The 20,345-nt window shown below is 49.0% G+C and overlaps 1 protein-coding gene across 4 annotated transcripts in view; it reads right to left on the bottom strand.

Moving 5' to 3' along the window:
- The window catches only part of GMEB2 (glucocorticoid modulatory element binding protein 2), a 29,996-nt gene extending 16,162 nt beyond the window's left edge, over positions 1-13,834 (bottom strand). For 2 of the 4 annotated variants that reach the window (XM_049869021.1, XM_049869024.1), the window contains exons 1-2: positions 13,294-13,459; positions 2,591-2,778 (exon numbers count right to left, since the gene is read on the bottom strand). In XM_049869021.1, the coding sequence (XP_049724978.1) occupies positions 2,591-2,721 (131 nt within the window). In that variant the 5' untranslated portion in view covers positions 2,722-2,778; positions 13,294-13,459. The other 2 variants (XM_049869022.1, XM_049869023.1) reach the window with 2 other exon arrangements.
- Positions 13,835-20,345: the final 6,511 nt, after the last annotated feature.

Raw genomic sequence — 20,345 nt, 5'->3', positions numbered from 1 at the left:
TGAGACCCTGGGCTGGAAGACAACACCAATCTAGCAGAGGGTTTGTAGGCATCGTGAGGCATTGACACTCTCAGGAGAAGCAGGAGGCCCACGTCCAAGAACCCTTGCTACCTGTGGCTTTGAACAGGGCCCTCTCCCATTTCCCCTCCTTGTATGTTGGGTAGTGGCAGGGGAGTAACTCATGGCTTTAGGTGGAGTCTGTGGATTAAGAGGTGCTGCCTTCACAAAGTCTCCAGCGTCCCCACCCCACCCCCCCCGCCGCCGCCCAGTGTAGCCCAGGAGGTCAGGGGCCCGAGGCCGGAAGCTGGAAGACCCTGGGATGAGGGTGAGCGTGTTCTGCCTGAGGAAGGAAAAGAAGGGATTGGGCCAGGCACAGACTGCAAAAATGGCCATATTTTTATAGCTCTTCCAACTACGAGGTAGACTCTTACTTCAACCCTCACAGCTGTGTTTGGCCAGCCTCGTGGAGGGTCAGACCTCAAGGAGCAGGGCCAGTCACCCCACGTCTCTGTCACCACCATCACCACCTTTAAAAAACCCTGACTTCAAAAGCCCTCCAGCCTCTCCCTCGCCGTCACAGGCGAGCTTTGTCTTCCCCCACACACCCACTCCCTCCCTCCCTCCACGCCATCATGCTGCCCAACCCTTCCACCTCCAGTTGAGCTGCTGTTCCACCAGCAAAGAGCTAGGGCCCACTCCCTCCAGGCTCCCCCGCCCCAGTCCCCTCTGCAGGATCATCCTCCGCCCCACCTACAATGTTGGCAGTTCCTTGGAATTCAGCCAAGACACCCCCTTGTCCTCAAAAACTGCCTCCACGCTGCAATTCCAACAAAGTCTGTCCCTAGTCTAGACCCCTGAGTGCAGGTGCTATGTCCAAATCCACCCTGCTTTCTCCACCTGAGCGGCTCTCCAGCATTTCAAATCTGACAAGCCCCAGGCTGAACGCGATCCACCCCTTTCCAGTTGCCCCACACCAAGCCAATTCCACTTCATATCACTCCAGTCTGTTCTTCTAGCAACCTTTACAGAGTAGCACAAGATTGTCGTTCCGCCTCAACCCCTCTCACAGGCTTTCCACTGAGCAAGGATAACCCCAGTTCCTGGCCCAGCCTGGGCCTCCTCAGCTCATCCTGGTCACTGCCTGTGGTCCGATGCTCCAGCCACATGGGCCTCCTTTCTGCCTCAGGTCTTGAGAGCAATGCCACCTCCCAGACTGCTCTTCAGAGTCCCTGCGCTTCTCCTCCAGAGCATCTACTACAGCAGGTGTGCACGTGTGGGGGCCCTTCCTTAGGGACCATCTTCTTCATTCAGACTTATTTTCCTCAAGACAGTGGCCACAACCATGTTGTGGGCCTGATGAGTAAGACACCCTCAGGTATTTGTTGAGTGTATGGCAAGCTGTGTGGAAAAGCAGAATTCCAAACAACATACCCTGATTGTTGTGGCTACCACAGACCACTCCCTTTAACTGTCAATCACTATGACACTAGGAGGGTCCTGGAGTCCGAGGCTCCACGGAGACGGATGTACTCCACTGTACAATATCTGGGGTCTTGGCAAGGAAGGCACCACTGTGGGGCTGGAACTACCTGGAGGCTTCATCCCTCCCAGGTGTGGTACCCAGGTGGGACAACACAAAAGTGGGCTCAACTGCAACGTGAGCAGCTCCACATGGTCAGTCCGCAAGCATGGACTCCCCCAGCATGGCGGCTGAGTGTCTCCAGAGTGCTAGGCAGAAGCAGCATGAAAATGGAGGTGGAAAGAGCCTCCCAGACTGGGTCTGCCACACAGCTCTGTCCTCCTCCCCGTGTGGGGCAGGACGATTCAATGGCTGGGTCTAGTACCTTCCTCTCAGAAGTTCTGTCAGCAGGAATAAAGTCTACAGCTCACCCTCACCGCAGTGGTAAGCTGAGGGCAGTACGAACATGCAACATGCAGACAGCCAGCAAGGTCTGAGGTACAGGAAGAGGCACCCTGTCCAGAACCCCAAGGAACCATGTCCCCCTGACTGGAATGGGAGGGATGCAGCAGTGGTGCCCCTACTCAGGGCTACCTATTGCACTGTCTGCCCCTAAACAGGAGCCGAAGGTGACAGCTCCCAGGGAGGAGCCATTCTATAACCATGTGACAACGCGCAGCCTTCCGTTCTGCCTGTGGGGACAGCAAAAGAAATGAAACTAAAAATGGTCTTTTTACCAATTAATATTTTATTTGGACATCTACTATACGAGATGCAGAAGAAAACACTCGAAGTTATCCTGAGGGATGTCAAGAAAATCACTGCCTCTCCAGTTTTGTTTCTCAAAAACAGTCCAACTGACCCTCCTGCTCCACTTCGTCAAAAGAGAAAACACCACACATTTCTGGAATGAAAACATGTGGCCGTGCTGATGCAGGAAAGGGGCAGCGATGAGGTGTTACAACAAGCTTTACGGCTAGATCTTCTTGACTTACAGGATGTTTCCATATAAGCAAAAGAAAATCCTCCAGAAGCTTGCCTCCTATGCTTTCAAGGCCAGCCATGCACACAGGTAAACCCACCTGAACCCCCTCTGACTAGGCCCTGAACAGGTGAGCACACAGTCCTTACCCATGTGGGGCCAAGTTGGTAGTCACCAGCACGGTTTTCACCTCCTCTACACTGTTGCCGTCAACCGCGGTGTCGGGCGTCGTCACGACCACCACCTCCTCCATGTGCACACTCACATCTGGGGTCGCCATGGCTCAGCCAAGATGAAACCAGGGGCAACCAATGCCACTCCTCCAGGGTCCCAAGTCCTGGGCAAAATAACAAAGCAGGGCAAGGGTTACAGGGCGGTCTCCACGTCTGCACATAAAACACTCGGCAAGCGTCACCCTTAAATACCTCCAAAGAGACACCTTTAAGTCCCAGCCCACTACATCCCGACAATAATCACCAGTGAAGACAGCTTCCAGTGCAATTCTGATAGAACAAGCACAATCCACCCCGTCTTTCCCACAGAATGTAACAGAAAGCCCCAAGCACACACACAGAGCAGCTATCTGAGGCCCTGAAAGTTAGGTGAGAGCAGAAGGAAGCCAGAACTTGACGTAAAACTTAGCTGAAGGTGAGTTCCCTGGTTTTTACTCTGCCCCTCTGTATCTCCTGGCCTGCATTCAGAGGCAGCCCAACTCCCAGAAATGCGCACCAGTCGCAGACACAAGAAAGTCCACACAGGACGGAAAGAGGGGGCAACGCCCTACACTATGTGTATCCCCTTTTTGTCTTCCTGGCCCTGTCCTTAGGCAAGCCCCATCCCTACTGCAACTCCACGATGGCAGCAGTGGTGGCAATGGCTGGGCAGGCATCTAAAACCTTGAGGGAGGCAAATCCTTTTCTCTGACTAGAGGAGACATGGTTCTGAGAACAAAGAGGGACCCCCACTGCTCTCTCCCTCCACCCTCCCATACCCTGATCACAGAGGCAGACCCAGTCACAAGAAAGGCACAGCGCAGAGAGGACAAAGCCCCAGATTTCTAGCCAGAGGACAAGGAAGGGGCCCTGGAGCCTGAGAGTGTGTGAGAGATGATGCGGAGGCGGGAAATGCAGAAGGAGATTCCACATAGTCTGTATGAGTTCCTGGGTCATCCCAGATCTCAATGGGTATGGATCTGACCCCGCACAACAAACGAAACATTGCAGACGTGGACGCTGGCAAGGCCACAGTCAGAGTCTCTGCTGGCCTCTGGATGGGGCACACACAGAACAGACCTGAGCAGCACTGCAAGGGCTTGAGGACAGAACCCACATAAGAAGCACAGTCCATGGCAGGTGGGCTAAAACCTGCAGCCTGATCTAACCAAGTCGATTTCCTGCTAACAAAAAAATACCCACATTCTCCGTGAGATTTAAACATGACTCACAGTCACATAGCATAATGTTCAAACTACGAAGAATACAATCCAAAGTTGCTCAACATACTAAGAATCAGGAAAGTCCGAGCAATTCTCAATAAAAAAAAAATAATCAACAGAAACCACTGAGATGACCATTGAAACTAACAAAAATGTTAAAAGCAGCTATTACACCATGCTCCAAAAGTAAAGCCAAACACCCTTGAAATAAGTGTACAGACAGAAAGTCTTGGGAGAGAAAGAGAAGTCAAAACCAAATGGAAATTTCAGAATTGACATATACAATAACAAAATAAAAAGTTCGCTGAATGGACTCAATGGCAAAACGGATATGAGAGAGAAAAGGGTGAAGTGACCATGAAGATGAGTCAATAAAAATTACCTAACCCGAATAACAGAGAGAAAGGAGAGTGGGAAAAATGAGCAAAGCCCCAGAAAAGTCTGAAACAACACTGAAAGCTGAACATTCATGTCACTGCAGGTCCAGAAGGAGAAGAAAAAGTGCTAAGCTGAAAAAAAATATGTAAAAATAACGGCTGAAAACCTCCCAAATTTAGTGGAAGACATAAACTTGTACATTTAAGAAACTCAGCAAACCAAAAACTGGGGAAACACTAAGAAATCAACATTCAAATCATAATCAAATGCTGAAAATCAAAGACAAGGAAAAAAAACCCAAAAGCAGACAAATGAGAAAGTAAGTCTGCACTACCCGCATGGAAACTATTCATAAACTATATCCAAATGGCTGCAAAATTCTCATCAGAAACCATGGAGGCCAAAAGCAAGAAACAATTTCAACAGAGAGAAAGAAAACTGTCAATCCAGAATTCTACACCCAGTGAAAATATTCTTTAGGAATGAATGCAAAATAAAGACATTTTCAGATGAAAGAAAATTAAAAGAACTGGTTGTAAGCAGACCTGCTCTAAAAGATCCGTTAATGAAAGTTTGGGGCGGGGCGGGAATCACAGCACAGGGAGACTCAGAACTTGAGGATGACCAGGCAGTCAACAGACACAGGAGGACACGCTCCTGCTATCACTAGCCACTAGAGAAATGCAAATCAAAACTACAGTGAGGTACCATCTCACCCCAACATTACTGACACCAGTCAACAACAAAGAAAATAACAAATGTTGGAGAGGCTGCAGGGAACTTGGAACTCTTATGCACTGCTGGTAGAACCATTTTGAAAAATGATAATGCCGCTTCCTTAAAAAGCTAGAAATAGAAATACCATACGCTCCAGCTATCCCACTCCTAGTACAGATCCTAGAGAAATAAGAACCACCACACAGACATATTCACACCTATGTTCACTGCAGCACTGTTCGCAATAGCAAAGAGATGGAAACAACCGAAGTGCCCATCAACATATGAATGGATAAACACTATGGTACACACACGCAACAATAAAGAATGATGAATCTGCAAAACATCTCCCCACATGGATAAATCTGGAGGGCATTATGCTGAGTAAATAAGTCAATCACAAAAAGACAAATACTGTACGAGACCATTATTATAAAAACTCATTAAAAGATTTACACACGGGAAGAAATAATCGTTGACGTTTACTAGTGAGGGGGAGAGTCAGCACAACTTGACCAAGGCAAGGTCAGGGAAGCTTCACTGACACATTCAAACTCCCTGAGGCACGAAATCACTGGGCTGAGGGCTGTGGGGACCATGGTCTCTGGGAACATCTAGCTCAATTGGCACAACATAATTTATTAAGAAAATGTTCTCAAGGTACAGAAAGGGCCACATGAACCAGAGACTACATCAGCCTGAGACCCGATGAACTAGATGGTGCCCGGCTACAACCGTTGACTGCCCTGACAGGGAACACAACAGAACCCCTGAGGGTGCAGGAGAGCCGTGGGATGCAGACCCCAAATTCTCATAAAAAGACCTTAATGGTCTGACCGAGACTAGAAGGACCCTGGTGGTCATGGTCCCCAGACCTTCTGTTAGCCCAAGACAGGAACCATTCCCAAAGCCAACTCTTCAGAAAGGGATTGGACTGGACAATGTGATAGAAAATGGTACTGGTGAAGAATGAGCTTCTTGGATCAAGTAGACACATGAGACTATGTGGGCAGCTCCTATCTGGAGGAGAGATGAGAGGGCAGAGGGGGTCAGAAGCTGGCTGAATGAATACGGAGGAAAAGACAGAGTGGAGAGGAGTGTGCTGTCTCACTGGGGGAGAGCAATTAGGAATATATAGCAAGGAATATATAAATTTTTGTATGAAGGACTGACTAGATTTTGTAAACTTTCACTTAAAGCACAATCTCAAAAAAAAAAAAGTTCTACATTCCACTTTGGTGAGCAGCATCTGGGGTCTTAAAAGCTTGTGAGCAGACATCTAAGATACTCCACTGGTCCAACCTCATCAGGAGCAAGAGAGAATGAAGAAAATCAAAGACGCAAAGGAAAAATTAGTCCAAATGACTAAAGGACCACAACTACTGCAGCCTCCACCAGACTGAGTCTAGCACCACTAGACGGTGCCTGGCTACCACCAACTGCTCCGACAGGGATCACAATAGAGGGTCCCAGGACAGAGCTGGAGAAATACGTAGAACAAAATTCTAACTCACAAAAAAAAGGCCAGACTTACTGGTCTGACAGAGACTGGAAAAACTTCAAGACCATGATCCCTAGATACCTTTTTTAACTCAGTCTGATGCCACTCCTGAGATTCACCCTTTAGCCAAAGATTAGACAGGCCCATAAAACAAAATGAGACTAAATGGGCACACCAGGCCAGGGGCAAGAATAAGAAGGCAGGAGAAGACAGAAAAGCTGGCAACAGGGAGCCCAAGGTCGAGGAGGGGAGAGTGTTGACATGTGGGGCTGGCAACTGATGACACAAGACAATTACGTGTATTATTTAATGAAAAACTAATTTGCTCTGTAAACCTTTGTTTAAAGTAAATTTTTTTTTTTAAAGTTTAATTGGGGAAAAAAAAAATCAAACAACTTATTGCAGTGGGTAAGTCTGCTGCAAAAGACCTCTTTAAAGTGTTGAAAATCAAAGATGTCACTTTGAGGACTAAGGTATGCCTGACCCAAGCCATAGTATTTTCAATCACCTCTTATATGTGTGAAAGCTGGACAATGAATAAAAAAGATCAAAGAATTGATGCCTTTGAATTATGGTGGTGGCAAAGAATACTGGATATACCGTAGGCTGCCAGAAGATGAACAAATCTGTCTTGGAAGAACTACAACCAGGATGCTCCTCAGAAGCAAGGACGGCAAGACTTTGTCTCAAGTACTTTGGACACGTTATTTGGAGGGATCAGTCCCTGGAGAAGGACATCATGCCTAGTAAAGTTGACGGCCAGTGAAAAAGAGGAAGACCCTCAACAAGATGGACTGATACAGTGGCTGCAACAATGGGCTCAAACATAGCAAGGATTATAAGAACAGCACAGGACTAGGCAGTGTTTTGTTCTGTTGCACATAGGGTCACTGTGAGCCAGAACCAACTCAATGGCACCGAACAACAACAACAGAAAAGGATTTTGCTTGTTTGGAATGTTTGGAAAAATTTTAAACTTTTGAATAAAACTTACCTGACTGACTCATCACAGAACTTCTCTCACAAAGGTATTTCTTGCTACACATGGAAGCCAATTCTTGTCCCAAATCTAAGTTGGTACTCAAGTCTCTGAACACATTATTAGCAGGAGACTCCCTCCGGTGCTGAGCAGTGAGAGCCTCCAAGAAGGGAACATGGTGGCCAGGCAACTGGGAGGGAGACAGGTGTACGCCTCACCACATACCCCAGGGTGGGAAGATGGAGCGAAAGGACTTTTTCAAGGTAAGTCTTTCCGTACTATTGATATCTTACTTAACTGTGTGTGCATAAAACTTCAATAAAACATTTTAAATGGGGTAGATTAGATATCACATGGCCCTGCACAGTCAGAGAAAGAGGCTTTCCAGCCCTTCAGTGAAAACTGATCGAAAGCAGCCTGAATGGCCACAACTCTCTGAGAAAACTCATCCCTAACACTGTAGAGAGAAAAGACAAGTGAATACATTGGCCCTCCCATAACAACATAAGGATCCTGTGAGATTGCTGCTTAATTTACAACATGAAAAAAAGCAACCCCAAGGAACCTCAAAGGACAGGACTGAGCAATCGTTACCAGACAACCAAAGAATAATCATTGAAGTCCTAGGTCAAATCCTGTGATATGATTCTCAAAAATAATTATTACAAATGACATCACCTGCCCCAATGCTATACTCAATGATCAGCATGGCCAAAAGCAGGGGCCAGGCCCATCTCGTTCTGGCACACAGTGTGCCCATCCCCCACCTGAGCACAGAGCCACACACTCCTCGCAGGTGCTCAGCTCTCTGGACACAACTCTTCCGGTAGAGGTATCCACACCTACAGGCCTCTGCAATCCGCGGTTTCCCAGCAAGTTCACTAAAATTAAGCTTAACTACAAACTATAAAACTTGACCTTAAGAGCGCAAGGTTTTTGCTAATTCAGACTTAACGCACACTGTCTAGCACTTCAACGTTTTTATGATTGTCTGTTGGGGGAGGAAGAGTTTGCAGAACAAAGGCCTTCAGACCAGTCTTGGTTTCCTTTCCTCCAATCCACACACGTCCTTTGACTAGCATGGAGCAGGCTCCGTGAGCTCCACTTCTTTCTCACTGAAGATAGGTCTCCAAGCAACTCTAAGTCAGCAGAGAAGGGCAGATAAAGGGGAGAAAAGAAAGAGCTATAACTTCCTGGCACCAGCCACAAAGTACAGCCCATCTCTTGCCATGAATCCCTGAACCAGAAATCCAAGAAACCAAGAAATGCAGGCGCTCTGAAGAAGGGGCCGGGTTGTTAAATCCTATCTAGAAAAGGTTCATTCTCAAAGAAAAAGGAGTAAGAAAAAACCATGGGAACTGCGAGCCACTTGTGCAAAAGCCCACTGGCTCACCTTGGTTTGTTTCCCCACCACAAAGTCAGCCTGGACCACAGGGAGTACTGTGTTGCTCAACCCTGGGCACAGAAGCTAGTGAGGACAGGCCCCCAGAATGCAGGGCTTGGGCAAGTTAGGGTAAAAAAGGGAAGGGAGAAAAGTCAAGAGCCAAAGAACCAAAAGAACATTCAACTAGAAAATGCACGTTAATTTTACTACAGAGAATGGACTATAAATTTAAGAACACACCTACATGCAAGAGCTCAATTACATACTTGCTAGGTGCTGTGGAGTTGGTCCCCACTCATAGCAACCCTCTATGACAGAGCAGAACTGTCCCATAGCGTTTCCAAGAAGTGGCTGGTGGATTTGAACTGCCAACCTTTTGGTTAGCAGCCGAGCTCTTAACCACTATGCCACCAGGGGTCCGGATTACATACTTGGGACAAGAAAAAGGTCCCCTTTTCCTGCTTTAGAGAGGTACAAAAAACTAACGATGGAAGAAAAAAGCGGTGCTTAAAAATCAAGGAAAGACATCTGTGTTAAAAACCTGTAGCATCCTCCTACATTATGAGACACTTCCTACCCAGTGAAACGCAGCAGCGCCTACCAGATGTCTTCACAGGGGATGGGGGGCTCACACCTGAACCCCTTCCAGCTGCTAGAGCCGCCCACCTGTGCCAGGGTCACCAGCTGACTTCCCTTAGATGCCTTCTAGGCAGAAAGGCTGCGACAATGAATTCATTTACACTGACGGACTTATTTACATTTCTCAATTACGATTTCTCTTTCACTAGCAATGATTTAGGTGTTCTAGACTTAGGTTTCAAAATAAAGAGTTTTAAAAAAAACCATGAACAAAGACCATTTCAAAGTTGTGTTTGAAACACCATGTAACTACGTCCTGATTCTCCGAGGTTCATGTTCACCCAGAGGTGCCTCAGAAAAAGGCCTGGAAACCCTCTTCTGAAAACTCAGCCACTGAAAACCCTATGGGGCACATTCTTCTCTGACACACACAGGGTTGCCATGGGTCAGAATCATCGACTCCATAATTGGTTTTATCATGCTGATTTTCAGGGTCCAGCTACCTTACCTGGGTACCTATACTTTCATTAGGGTGAGCTCGGCAGGGTCAGGGAAGTCACACTTCCACCAAAAGCTGCGCAAAGGAGGGCTCTGCCCTACAGGCAGCGATCCTCACCCTACCTCCCAGAGCCTCGGGTTGTGTAAATGCAGAAAACTGAGTTCCTGCCTCTCCAATGGCAACTGTATTAAATTTTCAAAACAACACACAACAGTTACTTCACAGAAGATAGTTCCAGTACTTGACACAATTTCTGAACAGAAACTACACAGCACATATGTTCTCATGCCCCCTCCCCAGGGGGTCAGCATGATCCAGCCAGCCATTCAAGGTGGAGGAGGAGACTTAGAAGGCCAAGAGTGAGTTTTGACCAAGTCCACCCAGCTAGTAAGTGGAGGGGCCAGAACCCAAACCCAGTTCCAACCCCAAAGTTTGGACTCCTTACTAATGTGAATTGAGCCCCCAATTAATTTTGAGGTCAATAAGTTATGAAAAAATATCTTTAAAATAGCGCTCTTGAGCATAAACATACAAAAACAGACAAAAATGTCAGTGTACAGCCAGTACATCACATTCAAAGACCTGGCTTTCCAGGTCCTCAGGGCTAATAAACGATATTTTCCTTTGATAAAAGTACTGCTGGAAATGCACCAAAGGCCACAAACCACTGGCCCACACACATGATTTCACCATGTTCCAAAAACTTTTAATCTGTTGCCAGTTTTTTGAAAATTTAAAGAGCTCACATCAAAAAACCCAAATTTACAGCTTCTCTCGAAAAGCATCAGAAGAGGCAGGCCCTGGGCAGCCCAGCCCTCCTCAAGGTGGGGCACAGAGGCACCAGCTCACCTGTCCTAACCACACCCTCTTTATGTACCCAGCCTGGCGTCACCCAGGCAGCCCTAATTCTCTGGCTTTGAGAAGACCTTCAGGCAGCCTCCTTCCCTGCTCAGCATGAAATGGGTTATAATTGTGAGGCCTAGATTCGAATACAAAGAGCCTTGCTGGCACCATGGTTACGCACTCGGCTGCTAACTGAAAGGTCAGTGATTTGAACCCACCAGCCGCTCAGTAGGAGGAAAGACCTGGCAATCTGCTCCTGTAAAGATTACAGCCTAGGAAACCCCGTGGGGCCGTTCTACTCTGTCCTACAGAGTTGCTAGTTGGAATAGAGTCAATAACACACAAAAACAAGGTTTGATTATAGTTTTATAAGCGTTATAAATTTATAAAAAGCACTTACGCTTGTACAAATTCTTCCCCCACTCCCAGGATGGAGTTTTAAGATGTTTCCTATGAAAAAACTATTGTAAACGAGCAGTCTGCTTCATTTGTTGTATTTGGGTTTTATTTAATCTATTTGATTTCCCTCTCAATAAAAATAATTTAATTGAAATTCTACCATATCTGAAATGTTAGTAAAGAAAGGCAACTTTGGTTCACCAGAAAAGTCAATCAACTCACAGATTACAAAGTTAACCAAGTTTATATGCTCATTACTGGCTCCATAATGGTCTGGTTCCTATGAACAGGTTCGTATCAAGGAATTCGCATCAATACAGTTCTTACCAATGGGTCCACATCAACACAGCTCCTACCAGTGCTGCTGTTATTGTCGTTAGGTGCCATCGAGTCAGCGCCAACTCATGGCAACCCAGTGTACAACAGAAAGAAATACTGCCCAGTCTGGCACCATTTTCATGATCACTGGCAGGCTTGAGTCTGCTGCTGGGTCCCCTACGTATTCTGAGTGTCTTCCAACCCAGGGAATTCACCTTCCAGCGTTATGTCAGACAGTGCTCTGCTGTGACCCGCAGGGTACTCACTGACTAGTGTCTGGAAGTAGATCACCAGGCCTTTCTTCCTAGTCTCTCTTAGTCTGGAAGCTCCACTGAAACCTGTCCAGCATGGGTGATCCTGCTGGTATTTGACATACTGGTAACACAGCTTCCAGCATCACAGCAACATGCAAGCCACCACAGTATGACACACTGACAGACAGGCGGTAGCCTTCTCAATGGGTCCACACCAATACGTTTACTATCAATGAATCCACGTTAATCTGATTTCTACCAATGGGTCCATAACAACACTGTTCTCACCAATGGCTCCATATCAATATAGTTCCTACCAATGGGTCCACATCACTATGGTTTCTACAAACACGTCTGTATTAATAGAATCCCAACTGGTATCTCCATAGAGATATGGTTCCTACCCATAGGTCTACATTAATATGGATTTTTTCAACGAATCTATGCTAATACTATCCCTGCCAACGGGTCTATACGGATCCAGTTCCTACCAGTGGGTCCACATCAAAACATGTTCCTACAGATGGGTCCACATAAATATGGCTCCTACCAAAAGACCACAGCCTTCAGTATAGACTGCACCTCAACATGAAGAAAACAAAAATCCTCACAACTGGACCAATGAGCAACATCATGATAAATGGAAAAAAGGTTGAAGTTGTCAAGGATTTCATTTTACTTGGATCCACAATCAACACCCTTGGAAGCCAGAGTCAAGAAATCAAAGGATGCACTGCACTGGGCAAATCTGCTGCAAAAGACCTCTTTCAAGTGTTCAAAAGCAGAGATGTCACTTTGAGGACTAAGGTGCGCCTGACCCAAGCCATGGTATTTTCAATCACATCATATGCATGTGAAAGCTGGACGATGAATAAGAAAGACTGAAGAAGAGTTGACGCCTTTGAATCGTGGTGTTGGCGAAGAATATTGACTATACCATGGACTGCCAGAAGAACGAACAAATCTGTCTTGGAAGAAGTGCGGCCAGAATGCTCCTTAGAGGCAGGGATGGCGAGACTGCGTCTGACATACTTTGGACATGTTGTCAGGAGGGATGAGTCCCTGGAGAAGGGCATCATGCTTGGCAGGGTACAGGGTCAGCGGAAAAGAGGAAGACCCTCAACGAGGTGGACTGACACGGTGGCTGCACCAACGAGCTCAAGCGTAACAAGGCTTGTGAGGATGGCGCAGGACCGGGCAGTGTTTCGTTCTGTTGTGCACAGGGTCGCTATGAGTCGGCACCGACTCGACGGCACCCAACAACAACTAACAGTACCACGTTGATATAACTCCTACAAAAGGGTCCCTATCAATGGCTTTATATTAACACGGATCCAACCAATCGATCTACAGTAACACAATTCCTACCAACGGGTCCCTATGCATACGGCTCCTACCGATGGATTCAAATCAACACGGATCCTACCAATGGGTCCGTATTAATACAGTCCCAATGGTTCCACGTTAATACAATTCCTACCAACAGGGCCCCATCAAAACAGTTCCTACCAACGAGTCCACACCAATACGTTTGCCACCAATGAGTCCACATTCATCAGTTCCTACCAAGGGCTCCCCATCAACTCGGCTGCTATCAACGAGTCCATTTCAAGGGAAGACGACGCGGCCTTTCGCACCACTCCCCGACCGTCGGCCGCGGGCAGAGCCGGCCGGTGCTGGCAGGAACGCCAGCGCCGGGCAGCCCAACTTCCGCCCGCGGCCCCGGCGCCCAAAATGGAGGCAGGAAGCGCCGCCGCCCTCGCCGCCCTCGCCGCCTGACGCGGACCGTCGCGCCCTGACGCCGCCGCCCCTCCCCCGCCTCCCCTCCCCCCGCCGTAACGTCCTGACGCTCCGCAGGGACCCCTGACTGGACGACGGCGCGCGAGCGGAGCAGAGGCCTCACCGCGGGGGGGGGCGCGGGCGCCGGGCTGCCGCGGGCGTTGCTTACCTGGGGCCGTAGCCGGGCCTGCTCGGGCGCCCGGCGCCGGCAGCAACGCGCGGGCGGTGGCGGCGGGGCGGCTGGCGAAGGCGGCGGCCGCTGGCTTCGCTCCTTGTTTGCGATTCGGCGGCAGCGGCGGCGGCGGCCCGGGCGCGCGCTTCCTAGTGACGCAGGCGGCGGGGGCGCGCACGCACGGGTGGAGCGGGCCCGTGACTTATTTGGCGCTTCGGGAGGAGGCGGGCGGTGCTGTGAAATAAGGCCCGGCGGCGCGTGGAAGCGGAAGCGGAAACCCGCTAGGCGGCGGGGCGCGGAAGCCGTGGCTTCCGGGCGGGGCTTCTGAGCCGTAGGTTCCCTTTCCCGGAGAAGCCCGGGGGCCTCTCGAAGTTTCTCTGAGTCTCGGTGCTTTCTCTGAGAGACGGCTGGTCGTCTCCGGCGCTCCGTTACGCGCCCGCGAGCCAGCTCTGTGCTCTCTCCGCGCAGGGCCTAGCGCCCGAGAGCCGTTTGGCTCGGAGGTGACGGGATTCGCGAGCAGCAGCCCCCGAGCCCATCCCGGGGCGAGCACCGGTGCTGGGCAGACGCCGAGGACAAACGCAAGGGCGAGCGGGTTGCGGAGGAAGTGCCAGGGAGCGCGGGCGACCGAGCCCGGCCGACACAGCGCGCCTCTGCAGCAGAGCGAACGGGCCGAGGGCGGGTCTCCCGGGCCCCGCGGGTGCGGAAAACCCACCCGGCACAGCTCGGCCCGCGGCTCCAAAGCCGCGGAGTGCGAGGCTCCACTGCTAAGCCTATTTCAAGGTAAAATAAGAGATGCAGGGCAGATTTGCATACAAAGTCGTGCGTCCTGATCGTTTACAATAAACAGCAGGAAACCGGACCCCTCACTGTCGGACAGTTACTGCGTTAGTGTGGGTCCCTGTTTGGGGAAAACAGGCAGCCGTGGGTCTGTTTTAAGAATGGAGAGAAAGCGCACGGGATAGTGTTAAGTGAGAAAGTCCTGTACAGGTTATACATGTGAGTGCAAATGTGTGGGAAGAAGAAGGGTCTACGTGGAGATAAGTCTGGAAGGGCATATTCTGAAATGGATTTGATTTACTACTTTTGTTTGTAGTTCTCAAATCTAAATTTTAAAAAGGGCTGTGAACGTTATGTTGGCTGTGGATTTGTCATACAGCATGGCTGTATTAATAATAATTCGTGCCCCCCAGACCCACGTGGAGCCCCCAGCGTGCCTCCCCTGGGTGTCTGCTGCCATCATCGTATGCCATCCTGGAACCCTGCTCATCCCATTCGTTCCGCAGACTAGAAGTGAGCATTCTAAGCTTTCACTGTTCATAACAAGTTTGTCTCTCCCCCCTAACTGTAGCCTCACCCTCTTCCAGCCCCAGGTGCCTGCACTGTTTCCTCCAGGCTGTCTCTCTTGGTAACCCCCAGCATGGAATCAAGCCCGCCCCATTGTTCTCAGGCTGCCTTTGCACTTGTGTTGCAGCAGAGTTTCTGCCCCATGATAGTTTGGGTAGTGGACGTGTCTACCTTATCAGCATTTGCTTTGGGCATGTTATCAGGAGAAATCAGTTCCAGGAGAAGCACATCATGCTTGGTAAAGTAGAGGGTCAGAAAAGAAGAGGAAGACGGACTGACACAGTGGGTGCTACAGTGGGCTTTAGCATACCAGCAGTTGTGAGGATGGCACAGGACGGGCAGTATTTTGATTTGTTGTACGTAGGGTCACTGTGAGTCAGAACTGACTCAATGGCACCTAGCAACAACAGATGTCTTCAGATTCAGTTTAAATCAAAGAGAGACCTTATCGCTGTTGCTGGTTGAACATAGGGATGACTCCCATTTTGCAGGGCTTGTAGAAGGACAGACACCATTGAGTGGGGGAAAGAGCTTAGCCCTGTGCCTGGCAGTGTGATGGCACGGCCAGGCAGGTACATTGCTGTCCTTTCCCAGCTGTGCTGGTGACCCCAGAGCCCAGAGGTTCCACACATGCAGACTAGCTACTCAGGTTGTCAGCACCAGGGAGGCCAAAGGCCTGAACAGGAGGAAATGTGGCTCCATAGTGTGAAGATGTCACAGTAAGTTCTATGGTTTCTTGCCAGGTACAGGACTTTCTGTGGGGTTTAAGTTTTGGGTCGTGAAAATCAAACTTTCCAGTCTACCCAGTGGTTACTGCTTCTGTTTATTCTGAGACCAGAAGTCTGTCCCAAGTCTGCCTGAAGAGGGGGAGTCTGGCAGAGCTGTGACCCCCCCCCCCGTGGGTGGGGCCTTTGGCTCTGAAGCCCAAACCCCTACCTACTGTCTGCAGTGAGGGGATGACAATTGCTTGTCAGGTGAGTGTCTTCATTTAGTCAGTCATTACTTGTGAAGTGCCCAGAAAGCAGGAAGGTGCTTTCCAAGAAGATTGAGTCTGCTACGAGGACATGGAAAGCAACCAGAAGGGTCCCACTGGATGAAGCTGGAACAGTTGGAGCGTCAATATAAATGCCAGCAGTAGCGGATTGCAACTATAAAACATACCAAGTCCACGTGTGTATAAATAAATGAGTGGGAGAGATGGGATGATAATTCTTTACAGTGGAAGTCCACTTAATAAATGTAGAAGGAAATAGAAAATCCCCATTATTTGTGACAGACAAAATTCAGTGTTGATGCTAAAATTAATGGGCAAAAGTTGGGGGAGAAACAGGATTGGCATAGCCTCAAAAAGTCCTCAAGATATTTGTTTTAGTTTTCTATTGCTGCTTTAACAAATTACCTCAAACTCAGTGGCTTAAACAATGCAAATCTATTACCTTATAGTTCTCTGTTTTAGAAGTCTGACTTCGGTCTCATTAGGCTAAAGACGGGGCATGGGGCATCAGGCATCGGCAGACCTGTGTTCCTTTCTGGAGGCTCTGAGGAAGAATCCATTTCTTTGACGTCCTGCTTCTAGAAGCCACCCACATTCCTTGGCTCATGGCTCCTTTCTCCATCTTCAAAGCCAACAACAGAGCATTTCTTGGATCCTCTTCCGTAGTCATATCTGCCTCTGACTGTCTTGCCTTCCTCTTCCAGTTTTAAGGATCCTTGCGATTATATTGGAGCCCTGGTGCACAGTGCATAAGCATTCAACTGTTAACCAAAGGTCAGCGGTTCAAATCCACAAAGCATTCCTGGGAAACCCTGTGGAACAGTTCTACTCTGTCCTATAGGGTTGCTGTGAGTCAGAATCTGATTCAAAGGCACTGGGTTAGGTGTGATTACATTGGGCCCAACTGAATAGCCCAGGGTAATCTCATCAGTAAACTGATTGTTATTGGGTACCATGGAGGCTGTTTTGACTCAGTGACCCCATGTAACGAGTAGAACTGCCCCATAGGGTTTTCTAGGCTGTAATCTTTATAGGAGCAAATCACCAGGTTGTTCCTCCCAACGAGTAGCTGGGTGGGCTTCAAACAGCCAGTTGTAGGGTTAGCAGTTAAGCACTTAACTGTTGTGCCACCAAGGATCCTTAGCAAACTGATGAGCAGCGTTATACTTTTGCCCAGTACTCTCCCATATTCTCAGGTTCCAGAGATGAGGGCATGGACAGTTGAGGGGCCATTCTTCCTACCATAGTATTAACTATAAAGGGAAGCATAGGTGTGCAGTGATAAGACACATCACACCAGTAATAAGATGTAAAGACATCAGGAACCATGTGATACGATGCACCGGGAACGTCAGAGGCATTTGGCAAATGACCAGCCAAACCCACTGCCATTGAGTTGATTGCAACTCAGCGACCCATTAGGACACAGTAGAACTGCCCCATAGGGTTTCCAAGCCATAATCCTTAAGTGGAACCGGACTGCCACATCTTTTCTCCCACAGAGATGCTAATGGATTTGAACCGCCAACCTTTTGGTTGGCAACTGGGTGCTTTAACCACTGTGCCACCAGAGCACCTTTAAATAAATGACCGATACCCTTCAAAAGTGTCAAGGTCATAAGAGACAAGGGAAGACAGGAACTGTCACAGATTGGAGATGACTGAGGAAACATGACAGTTGCAATGTAGAGCCTTGGAACAGGGAAGGACAGTAAATGGGAAAACTGGTAAACTTGGAATAAGGTCTTTAGCTTGGTTAATAGTATAAATGACTGCAAAGGAAAGGTGACCACGTTGACGTATGGTGTGCAATTCTCAGGCCAGAACACTCCACCACTTCAGCACTGTTGACGGACTGGTCATCTCCAGGCGGGAGGGTAGGTCACTAGATTTTTTTTTTATACTTTGCAGTGATACAGTGAACGTGTATTACATTTGTACCCAGAAGAAAAAAGTTAAAATAGACACTCAGGGGACATGATGAAGATTTTAAAACGTATTTTGAAGTGTTTTGAAAACTTGGAAGCTACTGTACGTATGTCGAGTTTTATGGCTAGCGGACAAGTTCTCGCATGGCAGGGGCCGAGTTGCGAGAGCCATCACTGCTTTCTGAAGTGAGACAAGATGTGTAATAAGCTCAAACTTGGGTTGAGTACCTGAGTAAATTAATGTTATTAAATTAAATATTACCCAGTGTACCTGCAGCTGCTGAACAGCAGAATCTTTTCATCAGCAAAAAGAAAGACCCGTGGTTTCATCACAGCTTTTTCCACCATCACTTCTAGTCAATCACAACCTTAGACTCCCTGACGTGGAAATGCACGACAGGGCCAGAGGGAGGCCCTGTTAAGGACAGCGTCTGCCCATGCGGCCATCCCCACCGGCTTAGCTGGACCCACTGCTTGGGAGGAGCCTCCACCACTGCCCGCGGGCACCGGGCGAGTACAAGCCATGTCCAGAACACACTGGGTGACTCGGGGCAGAGCTGCTGTGTGGTTTTAAAATACATAGGCAGGTTGTTTATACTCTCCCTCAAAAGGTGAAGCCTGACTCCCTTCCCCTCAAGTATAGGCCCTTGGTGACTGCTGACAAGTGGAATGCGGCAGAAGTTATGGTGTAGTTCATTGCGACTTCCTTCTTGCTCTTTGTTGGATTGCTTACTTGGGTGGGGGGGTGGCTGCCATCTTGGGAGGACACTCTACCCCATGAGAGCCAGTGAGCGCAGCACTGAGGCCTCCTGCCAGCCACCACCATGTCAGTGGGTATCTTGCAAGTGCCTTCACCAGACCTCAGGGACTGACCACAGCCTTGGCAACATCCTGAGTGAAACCTGAAACCCTGAGCCAGACGCACCTAGCTGCTGAATTCCTGACTTAGAGACTCTGTGAGATAATGTTCATTGTTTCAAGCCACTACTTTGAGGCAATTTGTTTCACTGCTGTGGATAACATAACTAACGCTTCCTGTGGCAGGCTTCCCAGCAGGAGTCACCTTTGTGAGGGAAGGAGCCGGTTGTACAGTGGTTAAAGCGATCGATTGGCCGCTTAAGGAAAAGTGTGATCAACCTGAAAGTTTCCCCACCCCCACCTGATGTCACAGGCTCCCAGGGGTGACTGCCACTGAATGCCTCACCAGGGCCTTCCTAGGAATTCGGAAGCATTAGCCTGTGGTCAGCCTGGTCTTCTGGGGGTGCTAGGGCCCATGTGGGCTGGTACATGGTGTGCGCGTGTCTGTCCTCAGAACACAGGCTCCGATGGATCCTATAGGCCTACAGGCTGCCCACCTGATGGGAATATTCTGAACATGATATTCCCGTCCCCTGCCACACTGCAGATTCTGATGTCTCTCTTCACTAGTTGCTGTGTCCCAGGTTCCGACTTTCCCATCTCTCCCTGTATAGGGTGAGCGCTCCTTCCCACAGAAATGTCCATAGGACCACCCAGGGGAGGGCGAGTACATATGGAAGAGGGCTAAGCTGGCTCACCTTTGTTACGGGGAGCAGGTATCTTCCTGGGCCTGGACACAAAGCCCATGTGTGGGCCCGAGTATGGCCAGTGTCGATGTCCACTACCAAATGTGCACTCTTAGCAGCTCTTTTGGGGTCTGTGGGACAGGTGTGTCCACCAATGTGGGTCAGGAGATCTGTGAACTCATTTTACGACTCCTAGCCCCCATCCTGGGGTCAGACCTGTGGCCTTGAGCATCAGCTGCCTGGGGGATGACACAGAGTTCCTCTGCCATCACCACAGGGCTGATAAGTGGGAGAAGCCCACAAAGCTGAAAGGTGAGCCACACTGCAGGAAGACCCCAAAACCCTGAGGCTGGGGTGTGGAGGGCAAGCCTCCACCTTCTCGGAATGAGGAAGGCCCCAATCTGTCCTACCTAGCAGCAGCTGACCAGGGAGGCAGGGGTGCCCAGGCAGCAGCTGTGGGCCCCACCTCCTCCCTTGCCACCCCCCAACCCCATGGGCTCAGAGAGGAAAGTGGGTTTCCTGTGTTGTTTTCGTGCTCGTTTCTTAAAACAGCCATTGTCATTAGAACAGTCCGTGAACATGGTAACAAAAATGAGAAGTGTCACCAGCTCCAGTTTGGAGGACATGCCACACACCACAGAGGACAGAGCAGTGACCGCATGGCCCTTATTGGCTATGGAGGCAGGACACATGCTGGAGCAGATTTGCCCACTTCTTAAACACAGCTGTGTCTTTAGCCGTCAATCTGATTGCGTTTTTGATTCTTAATATGGGGGAAGGTACTGGTAGCGCAGTGGTTAAAGCGATCGGCTACTAGCTGAATAGTTAGCAGTTTGAAACCTCCAGCCACTCCGCGG

This window comes from Elephas maximus, chromosome 25, assembly GCF_024166365.1.
Source record: "Elephas maximus indicus isolate mEleMax1 chromosome 25, mEleMax1 primary haplotype, whole genome shotgun sequence".
NCBI classification, from domain to species: Eukaryota; Metazoa; Chordata; class Mammalia; order Proboscidea; family Elephantidae; genus Elephas; species Elephas maximus.
Note: the sequence above shows the minus strand (reverse complement) of the source record. Positions and strands in the feature narration are given on the sequence as shown.